Source organism: Somniosus microcephalus, chromosome 15, assembly GCF_052327205.1.
Source record: "Somniosus microcephalus isolate GS21.2 chromosome 15, FLI_Smic_1.0, whole genome shotgun sequence".
Classification (NCBI taxonomy): domain Eukaryota; kingdom Metazoa; phylum Chordata; class Chondrichthyes; order Squaliformes; family Somniosidae; genus Somniosus; species Somniosus microcephalus.
In genome coordinates, this window is record NC_141001.1 from 109,649,831 (window position 1) to 109,671,658 (window position 21,828).

A 21,828-nucleotide genomic window follows, 5' to 3' on the forward strand; every position below is an offset into this window, starting at 1 on the left:
TCATTGCAAGAGAAGCGCTTTGGGACATTCCTGGTAGAAGTGATAAGCCAAGATCTTTCTTAATCTTTCTCAAATTAGCGCACATAGAATAAATAGGTTAATGTCCGCATTAACATGGAGAGCAAAGGGACCTCATATGAACACATTAATCAGCGCACTGCCAGAGCAAATTAAACCCTCTGGATTTTTGAAAAGATATTCCAGATTATAAGGCTGCTGTATTAGATCCCCAAGTGAAACAAAATGCCAAGAAATCGTCCGATTTTGAATTGAAAAAAAAGAAAGAGCTTGCATTTCTATAGCGCCTTTCATTATCTCAGGACGTCCCAAAGCGCTTTACAGCCAATGAAGTACTTTTTGAAATGTAGCCAGTGTTGTAATGTAGGAAACGCGGCAGCCAATTTGTGCGCAGCAAGCTCCCACAAACAGCAATGAAATAAATGACCAGATAATCTGTTTTAGGTGTTGGTTGAGGGATAAAGAGTGGCCCCAGGACACCGGGCAGAACTCTCCATCTCTTCCTCGAAATAGTGTCGGTGGGATCTTTTACGTTCACCTGAGAATGACCAGATAATCAGATTTTTTTTTTAGGTGTTGGTTGAGGGATATATATATTGCCCTAGAAAACTGGGGCGAACTCCCCCGCTCTTCTTCGAAATAGTGCCATGGGATCTTTTACATCCACCTGAGAGGGCAGACAGGGCCTCGGTTTAAGGTCTAGTCCGAAAGGCGGTAGTGCAGCGCCTCCTCAGTACTGCCCTGGGAGTGTCAGCCTCAAGTCTCTGGAGCCTCTGGAGTGGGGTTTGGACCCACCACCTTCTGAAGTTCAGAGGCAGCGAGTGCCAGGGCTGACACTGTAATAACAGTGCAGATAAGCAGAACTCATTCGAATGATCTTCCTGAACACTAGGAACTTCTGTTAGCCAGCATGCTGGTGGCTGCAATGGCTGGCCGTCCTGGCGAGGCTGTAAGTGCAGCAACAGAAGTCCAACGTCAACTTGACAGCAGAGGATGATTCTGTGGCTGGATCGCAATGCAAAAACGTGCTGACGTCTGGTGGACCTGCTCCCGCACTCAACAGAAAGGGAATTGGTCCCCCCCCCCCCCTTTGTGGGCCTGCCAAACATGAATGGGTTGCATTACTCATAAAATGCAATTGCAACCATACTGCTTCTGAAACACTTTCCCTCCAGATCGCGAGACTGCCTGCCGCGATGCTTCTCCGACTAGCACCCGCAAAAGGAAAACGTTTAATGAGCACATCCTCCCTCCTTCAGATAAAATCTCCCTGGTAACTAGCGGTGGTGGTGGTGGTTTAACCATCGGGTTGAGAAGCCAGCTAAATACTTTGGCTTAACTTCACGGTGATGAGGATATGTCTCGAACGAATTTTCCACAGGATCCTCGTTATTGGCCTGAAGAAGCTGTGGAATTCTATTTGCTGCAAATTGCTCAGCTTAATTTTCAGACTTCTCTGTCAGAACGTAACTCGCAAAAGATTAAATTCTTTAAAAGGGGGGCGGGGGGGGGGGGAGGGGGTGAAGACGAGCGCTGTTTGCGAATGTTTGTAGATTCTTGGAACACATTTCGTTTTGTGTTGCAACACATTAATACTGTAACATGTCCAATTTTCTCACAGTTCCCCAGAGATGACCTCTTCCTTTATTTTAAATCTTGGAACTCTGTCAAGGTTGATGTGCTTCTTTCTTACAGAACAGACATAACAGTGTCTAACATTACATTAAGAACTCTTGGGTAAGAACCCAGTAGTTTTGAAAAATAGAGCTTTTTTTTCCCGGCTGACATGTGTCTGAAAGGCAACTGGAGTTAATGCAGTCACGCTGTCAGTACGTGTGTGCGCGCGTGTGTCGTCTGTCTGCCGTTTTGTCTGCTTGTGAAGAAGATATATCTTGGGGGAAGAACATCATTGTGGAGTAGAGTAGCTTTCCAAAACCAACGCTGATCAAAATCTATTGATGCCGCGGGGACCTGCCATAAAGTGTTACGGCAAAAACCTGAGGGCAACAGTGTGAATGCAATGAGTGAACTAGTGACTTAGGAAAGAAAGATTTGCATTTATATCGCGTCTTTCGCAACCTCAGGATGTCGCTTTGCAGCCAATAAAGTACATTTTTGAAGTGTAGTCTCTGTTGTAATGTAGGAAGCGCGGCAGCCAAATTGCGCACAGCAAGCTCCCACAAACAGCAATGAAATAAAAGACCAGATCATGTGTTTTTTGGTTGAGGGATAAATGTTGGCCAGGCCACCGGGGAGAACTCCCCTGCTCTTCTTCAAAATAGTGAGATCTTTTACATCCACTTGAGAGGGTAGACAGGGCTTCTTCAGTTTAAAGTCTTCTCTGAAAGATGGCACGTCCGACAGTGCAGCGCTCCCTCGGTACTGTACTGGGAGTGTCAGCCTAGATTGTGTGCTCAAAATGTCAGGAGTGGGGCTTGAACTCACAAACCTTCTGAGAGAGAGGCAAAAGTGCTACCCACTGAGCCAAGGCTGACACCAGCTAGTCAAAGCAAACGAGCCTGTCATGGGCTGTTGATGTATGAAACAAGAGACCATGGAACTGTAAATCAGTCTAAACAAAGCAGGCAGTGGGAATGCACAGAAAGTAGTAACCCATTCTGCCAGCGCATTTCACACCTAATCGAGAGCCGTCTTTTGTCTCCACTAGTCCGATCACCATCTCGTCTGGTTTTGAATACCTCTTAATGTCTCTTCACTTCTCTTTTGTTCTCTCCCAGCCTGGCCTCTTAATCTATTTCATTTCCTGTGCTTCTTTAGTCTTGACAAAGGGTTCACCCAAAACGTTGACTCTATTTTCTCTCCACGGATGTTGCCTGGCCTGCTGAGTTTTTCCAGCATTTCCTGTTGTTATTTCGGATTTCCAGCATCTGCAGTATTTTGCTATGGTACTGGTAACATAATCTGTTTGCTCGGATTGAAACGAGAAAGGAAAAGAATGTGGCGACCAGCCAACAGCTGGTTAATCAAGTTTATATCGACTTTTGCAACACGGTGTGAGAACTCATTGAGAATGCAGTTGGTTTGAATGTTGTCCTTTCACCTCTGGGACCTGGCTTCAGAACCCACCCAGACTAATGGGTTGACATTCTTCCCTTTCTCTCAGCTGTAAAGGTCCGAAAGTGAGATGATTTTTTTTGGCTGCGTCGCCCCAATTCCTAGTGGGCACGGACCCGTGACACAAAGTCTCATCAGTCAGCACAACTTGGCGCTGAACCGTCAACCTTGCTGAGACAGGGACGCAGGGAGACACGGTGCAGAGAAATAGAAAAATTACACCAATTAGACTCCGGGGTCGTTGGTCTGGGGTTTGGCCAGAGTTCTGGGAGCGTAACTCTGCGTCCAGCTTGTGATCTGGGACAGCTTGACGATGGCACTCTGTGCCTAAACTAGAAAACCCTTCCGTTCTCCTGGAGCCTTCCTAAAGAGCACAAAAAGTCGCAAAGTAAAGAAAGCGACGCTAAATTCATTTGATTTAATATCGCCCCCTTCGAGCCGCACGGTATTTCATACAAATCATCAACGTTTTACTGATATAATTAGAGCCTCATGAAGTTGAAAGGCCATTTCTTACATCATTTCCTTTACTGCCCCGCGCCCTCTCATTAATACCCCTTCGCTGCATTAGCCCCTTCATTCATGTCCAATGCAGAGGCACTGTGAAACTGGTTAACCCAGCAAGAGCCATAGATCAGTGGTATAGTGGGGGGCACGGGGGGGGGGGGGGGAGTACAAGAATTCCCCCCCCCCCACCCCCTCACCTCCATCACCACCACCAACATTTCCCTTTCCCTCTCACAGAGAGGCTAGTTAAACTTGCCCCGTAGAGAGGCCCAAGGGTAAGTGTCGGTCATGACTGGCTCAATTTAGCTCCGAGCCTGGCGATGCTCTCCTATACTGCAGCTTGCAGACAGGCCCACTTTCACTTTTAAATAAATATTCCTGCGCAGGATTAATGACTGGTGCTTAATGCAACAAAAAAAAGTGATCTGTTAGAGGAATCCGCCATTAAGGGTGCTGGCGTGGGGAGAAGGGAAGCGGTGGAGGGGCTAACTTAAAAATGGTGGAATGTGGAAGAGGCAAGACAAATGAACTAACCCATGAGAAATGTGAGTGATGTATGTGGAGGAGGAGGGGGAAAGTGCTGATACTTTTCAACTCGTGAACTGAAAACTCCAAGGTGGCCAGTGATGGATGACCGAACTCCGTGTGGCTCGACAAAGGGAGAGAAATGCGACAGAGGTGTGATGAATGAAAACAGTACCTGCTATTTTCATAGTCGAGGAATCCACCCGTTCGATCATTAGTTAAAACGAAGTTTCAATTTTAACTCCAGCAGGACGCTTTCCCCAAGAGAACACAAGGGATCAGCTGGAATGCAGGGCACCGCTCTGCTGCAGTTTACCTTTAATGATCCAGCGCTAAAACAGACCCCACCTCCCATGTACATATACATCAGTATCTTTCGACAGCATTATCCATTATCGTGACTGCGTTTCTTTTATGCTGCCACAAAGTTCCCTTCATATCTGTTTTTGGAAATTATTAAACTCTCCTGGAGTTTTCTCCCCATTAGCAGCCGCCTACTCGTGCTGGCCTGTGCCACAAGCTTTGCAATTCCACAAATTCTTCCTGTAATGCTCTTGTAATTAATTCCTTCAGGAGCCCTGATTTTTTTTATATATTAGGAGGTGCCAGGCCCGGTACATTTGCAACAGGGAGATTTTTCTTCACTTTCACTCTTTTTGACACTTCATTTATAAAGCTCTCCCCCGCACAATCTCAACCGGATTGTTTTTGTTCTCTCTCGCGCCTATTTCATTTACTCAACTTGTCACCAAATATTCACCTCCTGTTTTCTGGTGGGGGTGGGGTGCGGGGGTTATTCGAACGACGGTCATTTACCAAACTACAGCCAAGAGCAGGCATTTCTGCAGCACGCGTGGAATTATATCACCAGGAAAAGCTTTCACCCGGGCTACAGACCCTTTTTTACAGGTCGCAAAAATCAAGACATTTTCAAGAGTTGCACATCCTAACCAGTTTACGGGAGCTTAATGCATTGCACGATGTAGCTTTCACTGTCAGTGCAGGAACAGGAGGAGGCCATTCAGCCCCTCCAGCCTCTTCCGCCATTTAATGACATAAGAAGAACATAAGAAGTAGGAGCAGGAGTAGGCCATACGGCCCCTCGGGCCTGCTCCACCATTCAATAGGATCATGGCTGATCTGAATCTAGACTCACGTCCACTTCCCTGCCTCTCCCCGTAACCCCTAATTCCCTTATCTGCTAGGAAACTGTCTATCTCCATTTTAAATTTATTTAATGTTGCAGCTTCCACAGCTCTCTGGGGTAGCAAATTCCATAGATTTACTACCCTCTGAGTGAAGAAGTTTCTCCTCATCTCAGTTTTGAAAGGGCAGCCCCTTATTCTAAGATTATGCCCCCTAGTTCTAGTCTCACCCATCAGTGGAAACATCCTCACCGCATCCACCTGATCAAGCCCCCTCACAATCTTATATGTTTCGATAAGATCGCCTCTCATTCTTCTGAATTCCAATGAGTAGAGGCCCAACCTACTCAACCTTTCCTCATACGTCAACCCCCTCATCTCCAGAATCAACCGAGTGAACCTTCTCTGAACCGCCTCGAGAGCAAGTATATCTTTTCTTAAATATGGAAACCAAAACTGCACGCAGTATTCCAGGTGTGGCCTCACCAATACAGGGCTGATCTGTATCTTGACTCCATCTACCCACCTTGGTTCCGTAACCCTTAATACCCTTACCTGACAAAAATCTATCAACCCCAGATGTAAAATTTTCAATTGACCCCCCCCCCAGCCTTTTGGGGGGGAAGAGAGTTCCAGATTTCCACCACCCTTTGTGTGAAGAAGTGCTCCCCTGACATCACCCCTGAACGGCCTGGCTCTAATTTTAAGATTATGCCCCCTTGTTCTAGACTCCCCCACCAGAGGAAATTGTTTCTCTCTGTCTATCCTATCTGCTATCTGAAAGAAAGACTTGCATTTCTATAGCGCCTTTCATGACCACTGGACATCGCAAAGCGCTTTACAGCCAATGAAGTACTTTTTGAAGTGTAGTCACTGTTGTAATGTAGGAAACACGGCAGCCAATCTGCACACAGCAAGCTCCCACAAACAGCAGTGTGATAATGACCAGATCATCTGTTTTTGTGATGTTGATTGAGGGATAAATATTGGCCCAGGACACTGGGGATAGCTCCCCTGCTCTTCTTCGAAATAGTGCCGTGGGATCTTTTACGTCCAGCTGAGAGAGCAGACGGGGTCTCGGTTTAACGTCTCACCTGAAAGACGGCACCTCTGACAATGCAGCACTCCCTCAGCACTGCACTGGGTGTGTCAGCCTAGCTTTATGTGCTCAGGTCCCTGGAGTGGGACTATGAACCCACAACCTTCTGACTCAGAGGCAAGTGTGCTACCCACTAAGCCACGGCTGAGACCTGAGCTATCGAATTTCTATACAAGGATTCCACCACTCATCCTAGGTTCAATTTTGATTTTTGAATTAGAAAATATATTCCTCATTTTCAGCACCAGAGTGTTGAATCACTGTTTGTTCTGACACAGTTTAAAATGGAGGAGACTTCTGGAGTGTGAGGTACTGTTTATATCATGGGTGAGCCCAGCCAAAGTACAAGCAACAAAGTTATAATGGTTCGTGTTTCATAAGGGGTAGGTGTTACATAGTGTGATATGTGTATAAATATATAATTGTATTAGCCAGGTAAGCTAATTAGAGTCATAGAACATTACAGTGCAGAAGGAGGCCATTCGGCCCATCGTGCCTGTGCCGGCTCATTGGTAGAGCTGTCCAATTAGTCCCACTCCCCCTGCTCTTTCCCCAGAGCCCTGAAAATTATGTTCCCCTTCAAGCAGTTATCCAATTCCCTTTTAAAATTTACTATTTAATCTGCTTCCATTGAGGCAGTGCGTTCCAGATCATAACAACTCGCTGCGTACATTTTTTTTTATATACAAAAAGTGCTTAAAAATACTTTTTGGTACATTTCATTTTTGAATTAAACTTTAAGTGCAAACGCAGTGGCAGATTCAAGATAAGCATAGCAGCATTGCTGCGATTAATTGTCACCCTCCGCCCCCCACACCCACCCCCAGGAGATACAGTATTGCACCCTTTTCATTACAGATAGTACTTTATTCCATCTAAATGACTAAATCCAGTAAGGACCCCGACCGCAACCATTACATTACACAGAGAGGCAATGGAATATCTCAACTTTAAAAACTGTCTCTGAGTCCGACTGTAAAATGAATCTCTAATCTCCAAATGTAACCCAAGCTCTAATAATACTGCTACCTGACAATATATATCCCTAACCCTGATCCCAATCCTGTAACAGTTCATTAAAAAATAGTGAAATGCTGCAAAAGCCCTCAAAGTATTGGGGTGGCAGGGGGGTGGGGGGGGAGAATAACTATGTGATACTTTGTAAGTAAGAACAACGGTTTCTATTAAGTAGTAGAAAGATGATTAACGCAGCGAGTTGTTATGACCTGGAATTCACGGCCTCAGGCAAACACACTCTTTTTTTCTTGGTGCTAATTTTTCCACCAGACTAACAATACGTTATCACTTTTTCTTTTTTTCCCCCCCCAGAAAAACCAAGGCAGTGACATAATTTCTTATTTTAATTTCCATTGTGATTTCCAGCATCACTTCTCCCTTGGCCACGGTCCACAGCAAGCATTATAAACAATTGCTCCTTGCTGCCCAGGTATTACTATCTATATCCTGTGGGGAAGGTCACCCTGGCCAGCACTTAGATGAGATGCTATGTTCAAGACTACATCGCAAATCATATTTATAGATTCTGTGCACTCTCAACCAATACTAGCTTCTAAACTCTTTCTGTCATTAAAGTACCACACATCATCTATCTTGATAAGCTGCTTTCCTTCCTCTATTACATCATTACCTCCTTCCCTTGACGTAAACTGGAGCATGTATTCAAAGTATTTTTGGATGCATGCACGTTTTATTAACCTCTCCCATTTCTATCTTATTACACTGAATGTAGCAACTCCCATTAAATACATTCACTGTTCGCTGTATCTTCACATACTCTTCACACACCTGCTGTGAATTGTGCCCAGATTTCGCTGGAGGGGGGCATCTGGAGTGGGAATACACAATGAATGGTAGGACCCTAGGAAGGACAGAGGATCAGAGGGACCTTGGTGTGCATGTATATAGATCCCTGAAGGCAGCAGAACAGGTAGATAAGGTGGTTAAAAAGGCATATGGAATACTTGCCTTCATTAGCTGAGGCATAGAATATAAGAGCAGGGAGGTTATGATGGAGCTGTACAAAACATTAGTTAGGCCACAGCTGGAGTATTGTATGAAGTTCTGGTCGCCACACTGTAGGAATGATGTGATTGCATTGGAGAGGGTGCAGAGGAGATTCACCAGGATGTTACCTGGGCTGGAGCGTTTCAGCTATGAAGAGAGACTGGACAAGCTGGGGTTGTTTTCCTTAGAGCAGAGAAGGCTGAGGGGGGACCTGATTGAGGTGTACAAAATTATGAGGGGCATAGATAGGGTAGATAGAAAGGAACTTTTCCCCTTAGTAGAGGGGTCAATAACCAGGGGGCATAGTTTCAAGGTAAGGGGCAGGAGGTTTAGAGGGGATTTGAGGAAAAACTTTTTCACCCAGAGGGTGGTTGGAATCTGGAACTCACTGCCTGAAAGGATGGTAGAGGCAGGAACCCTCACAACATTCAAGAAGCATTTAGATGAGCACTTGAAACGCCATAGCATATAAGGCTACGGACCAAGTGCTGGAAAATGGGATTAGAATACAGTGCTTGATGGCCGGCGCGGACATGATGGGCCGAAGGGCCTCTTTCTGTGCTGTATAACTCTATGACTCTATCTCGTTGCGTGCCCCGTTAGTTAGACTTTTTCCCTTCACGCTTCAGCTCAAAAATGTTTTGCACCGTAACTTGCTGGAAGTGCGAGCTGATAATGAGGTATCTGGGGCCTCAGTGAATGACGGGCCCAACAGTCTATCTCCATATTAATTGAGATTTAAGGATTAACATTCGCGCCACAGAAGTGCCAGGCAATGACTATCTCCAACAAGTGAGAGTCTAGCCACTGCCCCATGACATTCAACGACATTACCATCACCGAATCCCCCACCATCAACATCCCGGGGATGACCATTGACCAGAAACTTAACTGGACCAGCCACATAAATACTGTGGCTACAAGAGCAGGTCAGAGGCTGGGTATTCTGTGGCGAGTGTCTCACCTCCTGACTCCCCAAAGCCTTTCTACCATCTACAAGGCACAAGTCAGGAGTGTGATGGAATATTCTCCACTTGCCTGGATGAGTGCAGCTCCAACAACACTCAAGAAGCTCAACACCATCTAGGACAAAGCAGCCCACTTGATTGGCACCCCATCCACCACCTTAAACATCCACTCCTTCCACCACCGGCGCACCGTGGTTGCAGTGTGCACCATCTACAAGATGCACTGCAGCAACTCACCAAGGCTTCTTCCGCAGCACCTCCCAAACCCGTGACCTCTACCACCTAGAAGGACAAGGGCATCAGGCACATGGGAACACCGCCACAAATATCTATAGAAAATTCAAGAAACAGAGGAACGACGGAGAAGGAAATCAGGTGAATAAGTGTCAAATCAGGTACAGAAAGAGAAATAAAGAGAGGGAAAGAAAGATTGGATTAAGAGAGACAGCAAAAATAGACAGAAGGAAAAGTAAGACAAAAAATTTACATTAAAAAAAATCTCTAACAACAATTAATCACCTGTAGGAAGGAGGCTCCACAGTTTAAATTCTTCCATTTCTGGGCCGGAGAGGTTGATTGGCATTGCAGGAACATAAATCCCATCATTAAAAAGGTATTTGTGATGTTACGTTCCAGCCCAAACTTCCTGTTGGCGAGTTTAATGGGCAATTAATGTGCAAATGCAGCAATTTCACAAAATGCACGGGGGAGGTTGAGGGCGAGCTGCCGTATTCGCGAAGCTAATGGTGGAGCGGTGCAAATCATCCACCAACTTATGGCTATTCGCAATTCATGGGGCGGTTGCTCTTCCTCGCCACAAGTTGCTGGGTGATTTACACATTAATAGTTTGAGCGTACTGTGCACAGTTTTGGTCTCCTTACCTAAGGAAGGACATACTTGCCTTAGAGGGAGTGTGACATAGGTTTACTAGACTGAGTCCTGGAATGAGGGGGTTGTCCTACGAGGAGAGATTGAGTAGACTAGGCCTATATTCTCTAGCGTTTAGAAGAATGAGAGGTGATCTCATTGAAACATATAAAATTCTTAAGGGGCTTGACAGGGTAGATGAGGGAGGATGTTTCCCCTGGCTGGGGAGTCTAGAACCAGGGGTCACAGCCTCAGAATAAGGGTTCGGCCATTTAGGACTGAGATGAGGAGGAATTTCTTCACTCAGAGGGTGGTGAATCTTTGGAATTTTCTATCCCAGGGAGCTGTGGAGGCTCAGTCATTGAGTATATTCAAGCTGGAGATCGATAGATTTTTGAATGTTAAGGGAATCAAGGGATATGGGGAAAGGGCAGGAAAATGGAGTTGAGGTAGAAGACCAGCCATGATCTCATTGAATGGCGGAGGAGGCTCGAGGGGCCAAATGGCCGACTCCTGCTCCTATTTCTTATGTTCTTATGTCATTAAACTCACCGTTATTCTGGCTGAAAAATCTGGGCCAATACACGGTGAGTAAGCAAGAACTCCAAACATTGACAGAAGTTACAATTGTGTCTTTTTTTTTAAAGTTTAGAACAGCAGATTGAGGAGGAAATCACAAAGAGAGAAAACAGTCAAGAGGTTCAGATGAAATCATCAACCATGAAAGGGAAGCTTGAGTGGAATATGCAGGTCATCCGGTCCCGGAGATTACGGTACAGCCTTGAGCTGCCTGTTGCTTTATATAATAATATGTACAAATGTACTTTTTTGTGTGTAACATCATGCCTAGCCGTTGAGCCAACAGGAGAAAAAGTATAAATTAATACAAATGTAATGCAAAATCACAGAGGGTGCTACCAAGCCAGTGGCAGCAGAATGCAAGCATTCTGAACTAAGCACGTGATTGGTACGAGGGTTTGAGCAGGTTTGTGCTGGTCCATGCGCTATCATCATTTCTTACTCAACAAAGTGACTACTTATCACAGTTAAACAGCAAACTAATTCCACGGGCCTCGTCAGCCATGGCTCAGTGGGCAGCACCCTCGCCTCTGAGTCAGAAGGTTGTGGGTTCACAGTCCCACTCCAGGGACTTGAGCATAAAATCTAGGCTGGCACTCCCAGTGCAGTGTTGACGGAGCGCTGCACTGTTGGAGGTGACATCTTTTGGATGAGACGTTAAACTGAGGCACCGTCAGCCCTTTCAGGTGGACTTAAAAGATCCCACGGCCACTATTTCGAAGAGATATGGGGGTGGGGTGGGAGGAGGTGGGGAAGTTCTCCCCGGTGTCCTGGGGCCAATATTTATCCCTCAACCAATATCGCTAAAACAGATCACCTGGTCATCATCACGTTGCTGTTTGTGGGAGCTTCCTGTGTGCAAATTGGCTGCCGCGTTTCCTACATTACAACACTCCAAAAGTACTTCATTGGCTGTGAAGCACTTTGGGACACCTAGGTGAGAAACATGTAACATGAGGGTCAGTACTGCATTGAAGTGTCTGCCTAGATTTTGTGCTTGGACTAAATGACTGGAAGTGATAAATTATAGGAAAGAAATCAATGAGTCATATTCGACGACATCACTCACCAACACTACAGGTACAAAGTGGCTTATTTTTCTCAATCCCTCAGCTTCTCCACCATGTACTCTATTTCTGCGACATTCTGTTACATTTACGGCAAGTTATTGGGTCAGATTCTGTTGATGGCTGTTTTGACAAGGATCCAACAGCAGAATGCTGGGCACAATGCTGAGGGTCGGAGTTCCAAATTCCAATCTCAGCCGGCCAATAGAAGTCAAGGGTTAATAAACGGAGATCTTCCGATCCGGCCAGGAAAAGCCAGCAAGGCTTCTGCTGACCCCACTAATATGAACACCCGGCAGGGGGAGCGTGCGGTTAGCGCCGATGTTGGAATGGAGAAACCAGAGGCTAGACGGTCGGATTCCGACAGCTGATGGGGAAAGCACGGAGTTAAGGGATGGGAACATTGGTGGGGGTCCCAGCACGGGGAAAATGGGGTGAACGAACAGTTTTCATTCATTTTTAACCAAGCATTGGGCGGACCTTTCAACCTCAGAAGGGGCGTAAAACAGACAGAAGCAGAGCGGCCGCCCGTTATACACCTCGCCCGGGGCGGGGGGACAGCCTCCAGCTGTCATCGGTCAAGCTGTGTCGTGAGGCGACGATTCGCAGCAACAACTTGCATTTATATAGCACCTTTAACACAGTAAAACATCCCAAGGCGCTTCGCAGGAGCATTTACCAAACAAAATTTGACACCAAGCCACATAAGGAGACATTAGGACAAATGTCAAAGAGGTCGGTTTTAAGGAGCGTCTTAAAGGAGGAGAGAGAGGCATAGAGGTTTAGGGAGGGAATTCCAGAGCTTAGGGCCCAGGCAACTGAAGGCACGGCCGCCATTGGTGGAGCGATTATAATCAGGGACGCGCAAGAGGCCAGATTTGGAGGAACGCAGAGATCTCAGAGGATTGTAGGGCCGGAGGAGGCTATAGAGATAGGATGGGGCGATGCCATGGATGGATTTGAACAAAGGATGAGAATTTACATATCAACATAAGAAATAGGAGCAGGAGTCAGTCATTTGGCCCCTCGAGCCTGCTCTGCCATTCAATAAGATCATGGCTGATCTGATCTTGGCCTCAACTCCACTTTCCCGCCCGCTCCCCATAACCCTCGACTCCCCTGTAGCTCAAATGTCTGTCAATCTCCGCCTTGAATATATTCACTGACTGTGCCTCCACAGCTCTCTGGGGTAGAGAGTTCCACAGATTCACGACCCTCTGAGAGAAGAAATTCCTCCTCATCTCCGTTTTAAATGGGCGACCCCTTATTCTGAAACTATGCCCCCTAGTTCTAGATTCCCCCACGAGGGGAAACATCCTCTCTGCATCTACCCTGTCAAGCCCCCTCAGAATCTTATATGTTTCAATAAGATCACCTCTCATTCTTCTAAACTCCAATGAGTATAGGCCAACCTGCTCAACCTTGTTTCATAAGACAACTCCTTCATCTCAGGAATCATAGAAACATAGAAACATAGAAGATAGGAGCAGGAGTAGGCCATTCGGCCCTTCGAGCCTGCTCCGCCATTCAATGAGATCATGGCTGATCATCCAAATTCAGTACCCTGTCCCTGCCTTCTCCCCATATCCCTTGATCCCTTTAGCCTCAAGAAACATATCCAACTCTTTCTTGAATATATTTAATGAACTGGCCTCCACCGCCCACTGTGGCAGAGAATTCCACAGGTTCACCACTCTCTGGGTGAAGAAATTCCTCCTCATTTCTGTCCTAAATGGCTTACCCCTTATCCTTAGACTGTGACCCCTGGTTCTGGACTCCCCGGCCATCAGAAACATCTTTTCTGCATCTAGTCTGTCCAGATCTGACAGAATTTTATAGGTTTCGATGAGATCCCCTCTCAATCTTCTAAACTCCAGTGAGTATAAGCCCAATTAACACAACCTAGTGAACCTTCTCTGAACTGCCTCCAATGCAAATATATCCCTCCTTAAATAAGGAGACCAAAACTGCACGCAGTACTCCAGGTGTGGTCTCACCAATGTCCGGTACAGTTGTAGCAAGACTTCCCTACTTTTATACTCCATCCCCCTCGCAATAAGGGCCTTCTTCGACAGCACCTCCCAAACCTGCGACCTCTTCCACCTAGAAGGACAAGGGCAGCAGGCGCATGGGAACACCACCACCTCCAAGTTCCTCTCCAAGTCACACACCATCCTGACTTAGAAGTATATCGCTGATCCTTCATCGTCGCTGGGTCGAAATCCTGGAATTCCCTCCCTAACAGCACTGTGGGAGCACCTTCACCACATAGAGTCATATAGTTATACAGCACGGAAAGAGGCCCTTCGGCCCATCATGTCCACGCCGGCTATCAAGCCCTATCTATTCTAATCCCATTTTCCAGCACTTGGTCCGTAGCCTTGTATGCTATGGCGTTTCAAGTGCTCATCTATAGACATGGACTGCAGTGGTTCAAGAAGGCGGCTCACCACCACCTTCTCAAGGGCAATTAGGGATGGGCAATAAATGCAGGCCTCGGTAGCGATGCCCACATCCCATAAACGAATAATTTAAAAAATACATTCCATTAGCCTTCCTAATTACTCGCTGTACCTGCATGCTAACTTTTTGTGTTTCATGCACAAGGACCCCCAGGATCCCTCTGAACTGTAGCATTCTGTTAAAATCGAGGAGTTGCCAAACCAAGAGCCAGTGCAGGTCAGCGAGCACAGGGGCGATGGGTGGATACTTTCAACGACAAGTGTTGGCCAACTTACTACCCCACTGAGCCAGCGATGGTAAACAGCCGGCTACTCACTGCCGCATCCTGGGAGCGTCACATCAGATTGCGAGGTCCTTGACTGAATAACTTGAACCACTGACCTCCCCCACCCCCGGTAATCCGCGGCAATACCAAATAAACCGCCAATGGTTCCTATCAGCGCCTGCTAATTATTGTGCGGTGCGGAGATGTTACCTGTTGTATGGGGATCGTAACAGCAGGGCCTGGTTCCCGGCGCAGCTGTCTGTCGAGTTGTGGCAGCCATACACTGGCGGAGGGACCGGGTACTGCTGCTCTCCTGTGGAGCAAGTGACAGATGAAAGATTATTCGTAGACTGGCCGAGCAATGGTAAAGCATGAGCTGCTGCGGAAGGATTTAAAGTCAGTGTTAAAGTAGCATAGATGTGATCCAGATATCACACGACACTGGGCTGGGCTCTGCTGGGCGCAAGTGGGATTTAGCACCAGCATAACATTTCTTTTGTTCTTAATTGCCGTTACCATAGGTTGCAATGACAAGCTCAATTTACTGTGTCTGGTCAATATATTGCATTTAACCCCTGCTTGAAGATTCAGCCAACATAGATGTACTTGTGTATATACTCTTACAGAGACTGAGAACTGAAGCAGTCACTGGCTATCAAGTGGGAATAAACCAAGATTAATGACAGGTGTGAATATGATGCAGCCTTACACCTCTTGAGAACAGAGGGCCATATGTGGAGGATTCTGTCAATATCAGCTCCTCTCCCGTGTATTTTTCCAAGTCCTAATACTTAATCTGTTGTTAAAATGTGAAAATCTCTGAACTAGCTGCTGCGCAGATTCCTGACGGCTATAAATCTGAAACTTCCCAAGCCCGTGAATCATTTTATTTCACGCCCCGCCACTTGTGGTTTGTCTGACACTGAGTGTCCGACCAGCTGCGCACAGAGGAATTACTTTTTTTTTACAATAAATTTCCGAATTCTGCCTTTATTTAAATCAACTAATGTAGTTGTTTATGTTGGCCACACATAGTCTACTGTTAGTAGTCTGGCTGTCAATTGGCTATTCACAGTAGCTTCAAACATTGCCAAACCAAATTTTAACTCAGTAAATATTAACTTATCCTGCTTTCAGATCGGTTTAGATGCCCTTCTGAAACTGGTTGTTCAGACATGCCTAAGTGTGACTCATCCGCCAATTCTACTTTCCATCGTTATAACATCACTTAGAAAATTAGCACATGCCTAACAAATTACATTTCTTTGAATGATAATGTTCACAACTGTGGAGACGAAAGTAAGTATCAGTTGGGGACCTGCATCCGTTTTGATTCGGAGATCGCACTTGTTTACTATGCAAAAGAAGTTTTGAATCCAAGCGACTTGTTTGTCTGAGTATTGTGTGCAGTTTTGGTCGCCTTATCTGAGGAAGGATGTTCTTGCCATGGAGGGAGTGCAGCGAAGATTCACCAGACTGATACCTGGGATGGCAGGAATGACGTATGAGGAGAGATTGGGTCGATTGGGCTTATACTCGCTAGAGTTTAGAAGAATGAGAGGGGATCTCATTGAAACTTATAAAATTCTAACAGGACTAGACAGACTAGATGCAGGAAGGATGTTCCCGATGGCGGGGGAGTCCAGAACCAGGGGTCACAGTCTAAGGATAAGGGGCAAGCCATTTAGGACTGAGATGAGGAGGAATTTCTTCACCCAGAGAGTGGTGAACCTGTGGAATTCTCTACCATAGAAGGCAGTTGAGGCCAATTCATTAAATATATTCAAGAAGGAGTTAGATATATTTCTTAAGACTAAAGGGATCAAGGGATATGGGGAGAAGGCAGGGACAGGGTACTGAGTTTGGATGATCAGCCATGATCTCATTGAATGGCGGAGCAGGCTCGAGGGGCCGAATGGCCTACTCCTGCTCCTATCTTCTATGTTTCTATGTTTCTATGTCACGAGCTTTAATTAAAATCTAAAGTTTATTTTTATTCGTTCCTGGGATGTGGGCGTCACTGGCAAGGCCAGCATTTATTGCCCATCCCTAATTGCTCTTGAGAAGGTGGTGGTGAGCCGCCTTCTTGAACCGCTGCAGTCCGTGTGGTGAAGGTACTCCCACAGTGCTGTTAGGGAGGGAGTTCCAGGATTCTGACCCAGCGACCATGTTATATCTAGAAGGATATGCTGATGGGGTGAGCTGAAGTAGGGTGAGAGGAGCATAGACCGGCTGGGCCGAATGGCCTGTTTCTGTGCCTGTAATTGTGTGTAATTCTTTGTAAAAGTCACCATAAGCAGACCATTAATCCCATGCAAGCCTTTAAAAAAAACTTAGATCTGCTTTCACAGCTTCTCTGACTCGAGACCTTGCAAAGTTTCCTCTATATTTAAATTAATTGTGACTTTTGGTAAACTGTTGCATGTTCGAGATGACACTGTTCGAGGTGAAAGTCATGTTAAATTATTTAACAGACAGACTGGAGCCCAGACTAAGTGATGGTAGCATGCCCATATTTTCAGAACAACCATATTTAAACATGCTTCTTATAATAGCAGCCTCGGTACAAAGTTTCCATTATATTAATTGAGGGAATCACTGTCCCTATACAAATATGTGGCAATTAAAAAGGCAGAATTTGATTTTAAACATAACATATAATAATGTTTCTTTAACTTTTTAAACTCTTTGGGCTGGATTTTACCAACCTCGGCGGGTCCGTGACGGGCGACGTCCGTGGCGGGTCCCAGCCTCGCTACCAGCTCCAGCCCGCTGACCAAAATGGTTTTCCCCTGACTGGGCTGGTTAAGCCCATCCAGCATGTTTCCCGGCCAATTGAAGGAAGTGGGTCAGGTGACATCATTTGATGATGCGTCATCAGCTGGTTTCCTTAAAGGGACCATGCACAAATTGATTTTGACAGTTCTGCTGTCAGTGTTCGACAGCATTGAGGTGCTGCAAGCACTGCACAAAGGTGTACGACTACATCCAGGCTCACCCATGACTCCCTCCATATGCTTATGGAGGGAGTCACAGCATGCAGGGGATTCTCTTCCCTTCTAATGGGCAGAAGAGACCTCCCCAGGACACCAACGCAGCCTGGTTACTCATTGCACAGGAGAGCACAAGCAGGGATGTCGTTAGGAGGACCAGGCTGCAGTGGCACAAACCTTTCAATGATCTCAGTAGATCACGAAACATTAGTACAAAGCTACACTCAACCTCATCCTGCTGTGCCACTCATCACAGCCCCATCACTCTGCCTTCCCTACCCTACTCCTGCACATCCTTACTCACACCAACTTACCTTGCACCTCCACCCACCCCTCTTTATCTACATTATCACTTCCCCATCTCACTAGCCACCCCTCACACTCACCTTCATCCTAGTCCAATCATACCAACTAACAACACACAAGGGTAGGCACTTGGGTGTTTTATGCAATGTTCTTGTAAAGTTTACGTTATTGTGGGGTCAAACATTGAAACCTTTATTTTCAACACTTTGTGTTCTTGGACAGATCTGTGTGCACCTTTGGAAGTGGCTTAGTGAGTTGCAGTGAATGGTGAGACATAATGGTACCCCCAGCAATGGTGATGAGCGTGAAAGGAATGGCTTGGACATTGTAGGGATGCTTTATGGTGTTGGTGTGGGGTGGTGCCAACCTGGCGCATCATGTGGCAGCCAGGGTGTACAGCATCAAATGAAGTAAATCTGGCCATGGTGAGATCATCCCTGGCCTCCCAGGCAGCAATGTGATCAGGTGCTGATGCCCTGTGCAGCATCAGGTGATTGCAGAGAAAGTTGGTGTTGTTGTTGGTGCTGCTGGTGTGCCTGGTGTTGCTGGTGTTGGGGCTGATTGTGGTGGGATTGTGAGGACCGAGGTGAGATAGTTTCAAGGACACCGATGCTGATGGAATAGATGGCAGGTGAAGTTGAATTGACAGAAGTGATCTGTCAATGGTGAGAGAGGTTGTTCCAATGAGGTGACACTGGATAGAGAGTTTGCTCCAAACACTTGCAACCTGCATAAAGCTCAATCTGTCTTCCAAATGCAGTAGCAACAGCTTCTGAGCTTGGAAAGTGAACAGCTGCGAGATGGGAGCTTTTATAGCACATTTGCAGCTGTCAAGTAATGAGATGATTCCATGGCCATTCAACTCCCACTCTGCTTACCTGACGTGATCCCCGAGCAGCATGGATCCCATGGTCGAATTGGTAAACTCTGAAGGTGAGCTGAAAATATTTCTTAATGGGCTGTTAACAAGGTCGTAATGACCTGAATTGCCTCCCCCGCCGCTGCGTGTCAGGTCTGCTCAGCGCTGACAGACCCGACACTTGGGAAAGGTGCATGGTGGCAGGTTGACAGCGGGGTCCTGGCCCGCTGTCAAAAAAAAAAACTTTCCCACCTGACCCGCCACCAATCATGCCTGCTGACCCCCCAGAAAATTCCCCCCTTTGTCTAAAAGGATGAAGTTGAAGATGTCAACCAATATATGTTTCCTGCGTCATAACATTTAACCTGCCATTATTACATGTTACTTTGCTGTAATCTCGTTAAATCTATAAGGTGCTACACTGTCATAACTCAGTTGTGTGCACAATGTGTTACAGTGGTGTAATCTAGAGTTACGCACATAATGTGCCATAGAGCTGTAACAAGTCACTCTTGTACGTGCCTTAGCCAGTTTCAGAGCAGCACATTTATAGCATGCGGTGTTGCTACAGTCTATCCCTGCTGGGAGCAAATGTAAACTTTCACAAGTGAGTTAGCAAATATACTGCAGCTGCAGTGAGATTTGTGTTGATTTGGGACGGTTGTAACAGATGAAAAATAAAAGATAAAAGGGTGAAACTTTTGAATTTGGCTGGTGATGTTGTACACCCCGGCCCGGATTTTACAGGGCCTATGACCGCCTATGCACAGCGTACACCATCGTAAGTGCCCCGCACGTTCCGGGTTCCCCTGTGCGACGTGCGTGCATGAAAACCCGGAACTTGCGATCTGTCAAGTTTCTCCTTGACAGATCGTCCGCACCAGCTGGAAATTCACACTCGCTGGCGCAGGGTTGGGCTATTTGCCCAACTACTGCCCAGCGAATACCCACCAAACCCTTATGCATGGTAAAAGCAGGCAGGCGTAAGGCCTTCTTTTACCAGCGTAAGAGTTTAAGTAAATGTTAAAATAAAATATTGAAAACGATTTAAACATTCACTTACATTTCAAATTAGTTTAGGTCAATTTGTCGCGATTAAAATATTTCAATTTATTTTTCACAAAATTAAATTTTTATTTTATATGTTTAAGTAAAGGGTATTTTAATTAATTTTGAACCTGTGATCATTTATTTTTATTTCAGTGATGTGAAATTGTATTTTTTAGGTGATTTCTATTATGCTATTTACCGTATGTAAATGGAATCCCCGGAAGCATCATAGGAAGCCCACTTTGTCATTGGCTGGGTCGGGCCCACGTGATTCCGGGGACGTTTGCGAACCGCCTGCGCCCCTGGGATCAGTGGGCCTTTACCCAGGCGTACGCCTGCAGGCCCGGGACCGCAAGAGTCCGAGGCTCCAGAGGCAGCAGGTAAGTACGGAGTTTTCTTGCGGTTTGGAAGCATACGTGGGCGGCAAACCTCCGACCGCAATCTCCAGCCCCCACCCCCACCCCCAACCCCGTCTCCATTTTCCTTTCTATTGACTTCAATGGAACGTAAAACCATGCGGGGTGTTTAACGGGCGCGATATCCGCAAACACCCGTTTTACATCCCCGCCAACATTGTAGGTTCCGCCCACAGTAACGCTGCTTGTAGTTAAAATTACAACTTACATTGCCCTATCATTTTAGGAGCGAGGCTGGTGCGTTTCCCAGCAAACACGCCATAGAAAAGAAAGAAAGTCTTGCATTTCTATAGCACCTTTCACGACCACCGGATGTCTCGAAGCACTTTACAGCCAATGAAGTACTTTTGAAGCGTAGTCACTGTTGTAATGTAGGAAACGTGGTAGCCAATTTGCGCACAGCAAGCTCCCACAAACAGCAATGTGATAATGACCAGATAATCTGTTTTTTAGTGATGTTGGTTGAGGAATAAATATTGGCCAGGACACCAGGGATAACTGGCCATGGGAGCTTTTACGTCCACCCGAGAGAGTGGACGGGGCCTCGGTTTAACGTCTCATCCTGAAGACGGCACCTCTGACAGTGCAACGCTCCCTCAGTACTGCTCTTCCAACAGCGCAGCACTCCCTCAGTACTAGCCCTCTGACAGTGCAGCACTCCCTCAGTACGGCCCCTCCGACAGTGCAGCGTTCCCTCAGTACTGCTCCTCCAACAGCGCAGCACTCCCTCAGTACTAGCCCTCTGACAGTGCAGCACTCCCTCAGTACGGCCCCTCCGACAGTGCAGCGCTCTCTCAGTACTGACTCTCCGACAGTGCGGCGCTCCCTCAGTACGGCCCCTCCAACACTGCAGTGCTTCCTCAGTACTGACCCTCCGACGGTGCAGCACTCCCTCAATACTGCCCCTCCGACAATACAGCACTCCCTCACTACTGCCCCTCCGACAGTGCAGCGCTCCCTCAATACTGCCCCTCCGACAGGGCGGCACTCCCTCAGCACTGCCCATTCGACAGTGCAGCACTCCCTCAGCACTGCCCCTCCAACACTGCGCAGCGCCCCCTCAGTACTGCCCCTACAGTACAGCGCTCCCTCAGTACCGCCCCTACAGTGCAGCGCTCCCTCAGTACCGCCCCTACAGTACAGCGCTCCCTCAGTACCGCCCCTACAGTGCAGCGCTCCCTCAGTACCGCCCCTACAGTGCAGCGCTCCCTCAGTACCGCCCCTACAGTACAGCGCTCCCTCAGTACCGCCCCTACAGTACAGCGCTCCCTTAGTACCGCCCCTACAGTGCAGCGCTCCCTCAGTACTGCCCCTACAGTACAGCGCTCCCTCAGTACCGCCCCTACAGTACAGCGCTCCCTCAGTACCGCCCCTACAGTACAGCGCTCCCTCAGTACCGCCCCTACAGTGCAGCGCTCCCTCAGTACTGTCCCTCCGACAGTGCGGCACTCCCTCAGCACTGCCCCTCCAACACTGCGCAGCGCTCCCTCAGTACCGCCCCTACAGTACAGCGCTCCCTCAGTACCGCCCCTACAGTACAGCGCTCCCTCAGTACCGCCCCTACAGTGCAGCGCTCCCTCAGTACTGTCCCTCCGACAGT

The 21,828-nt window shown here is 47.0% G+C and overlaps 1 protein-coding gene across 4 annotated transcripts in view; it reads right to left on the bottom strand.

The window, feature by feature from the left end:
• Nucleotides 1-21,828, bottom strand: part of LOC147107148 (Wilms tumor protein homolog) — an 88,066-nt gene that overhangs the window by 43,483 nt on the left and 22,755 nt on the right. For all 4 annotated transcript variants that reach the window (XM_086008262.1, XM_086008261.1, XM_086008264.1 and 1 more), the window contains exon 3: nt 14,815-14,917. In XM_086008262.1, coding sequence (XP_085864388.1) covers nt 14,815-14,917 — 103 coding nt within the window. The remainder of the gene's footprint in view (nt 1-14,814; nt 14,918-21,828) is intronic.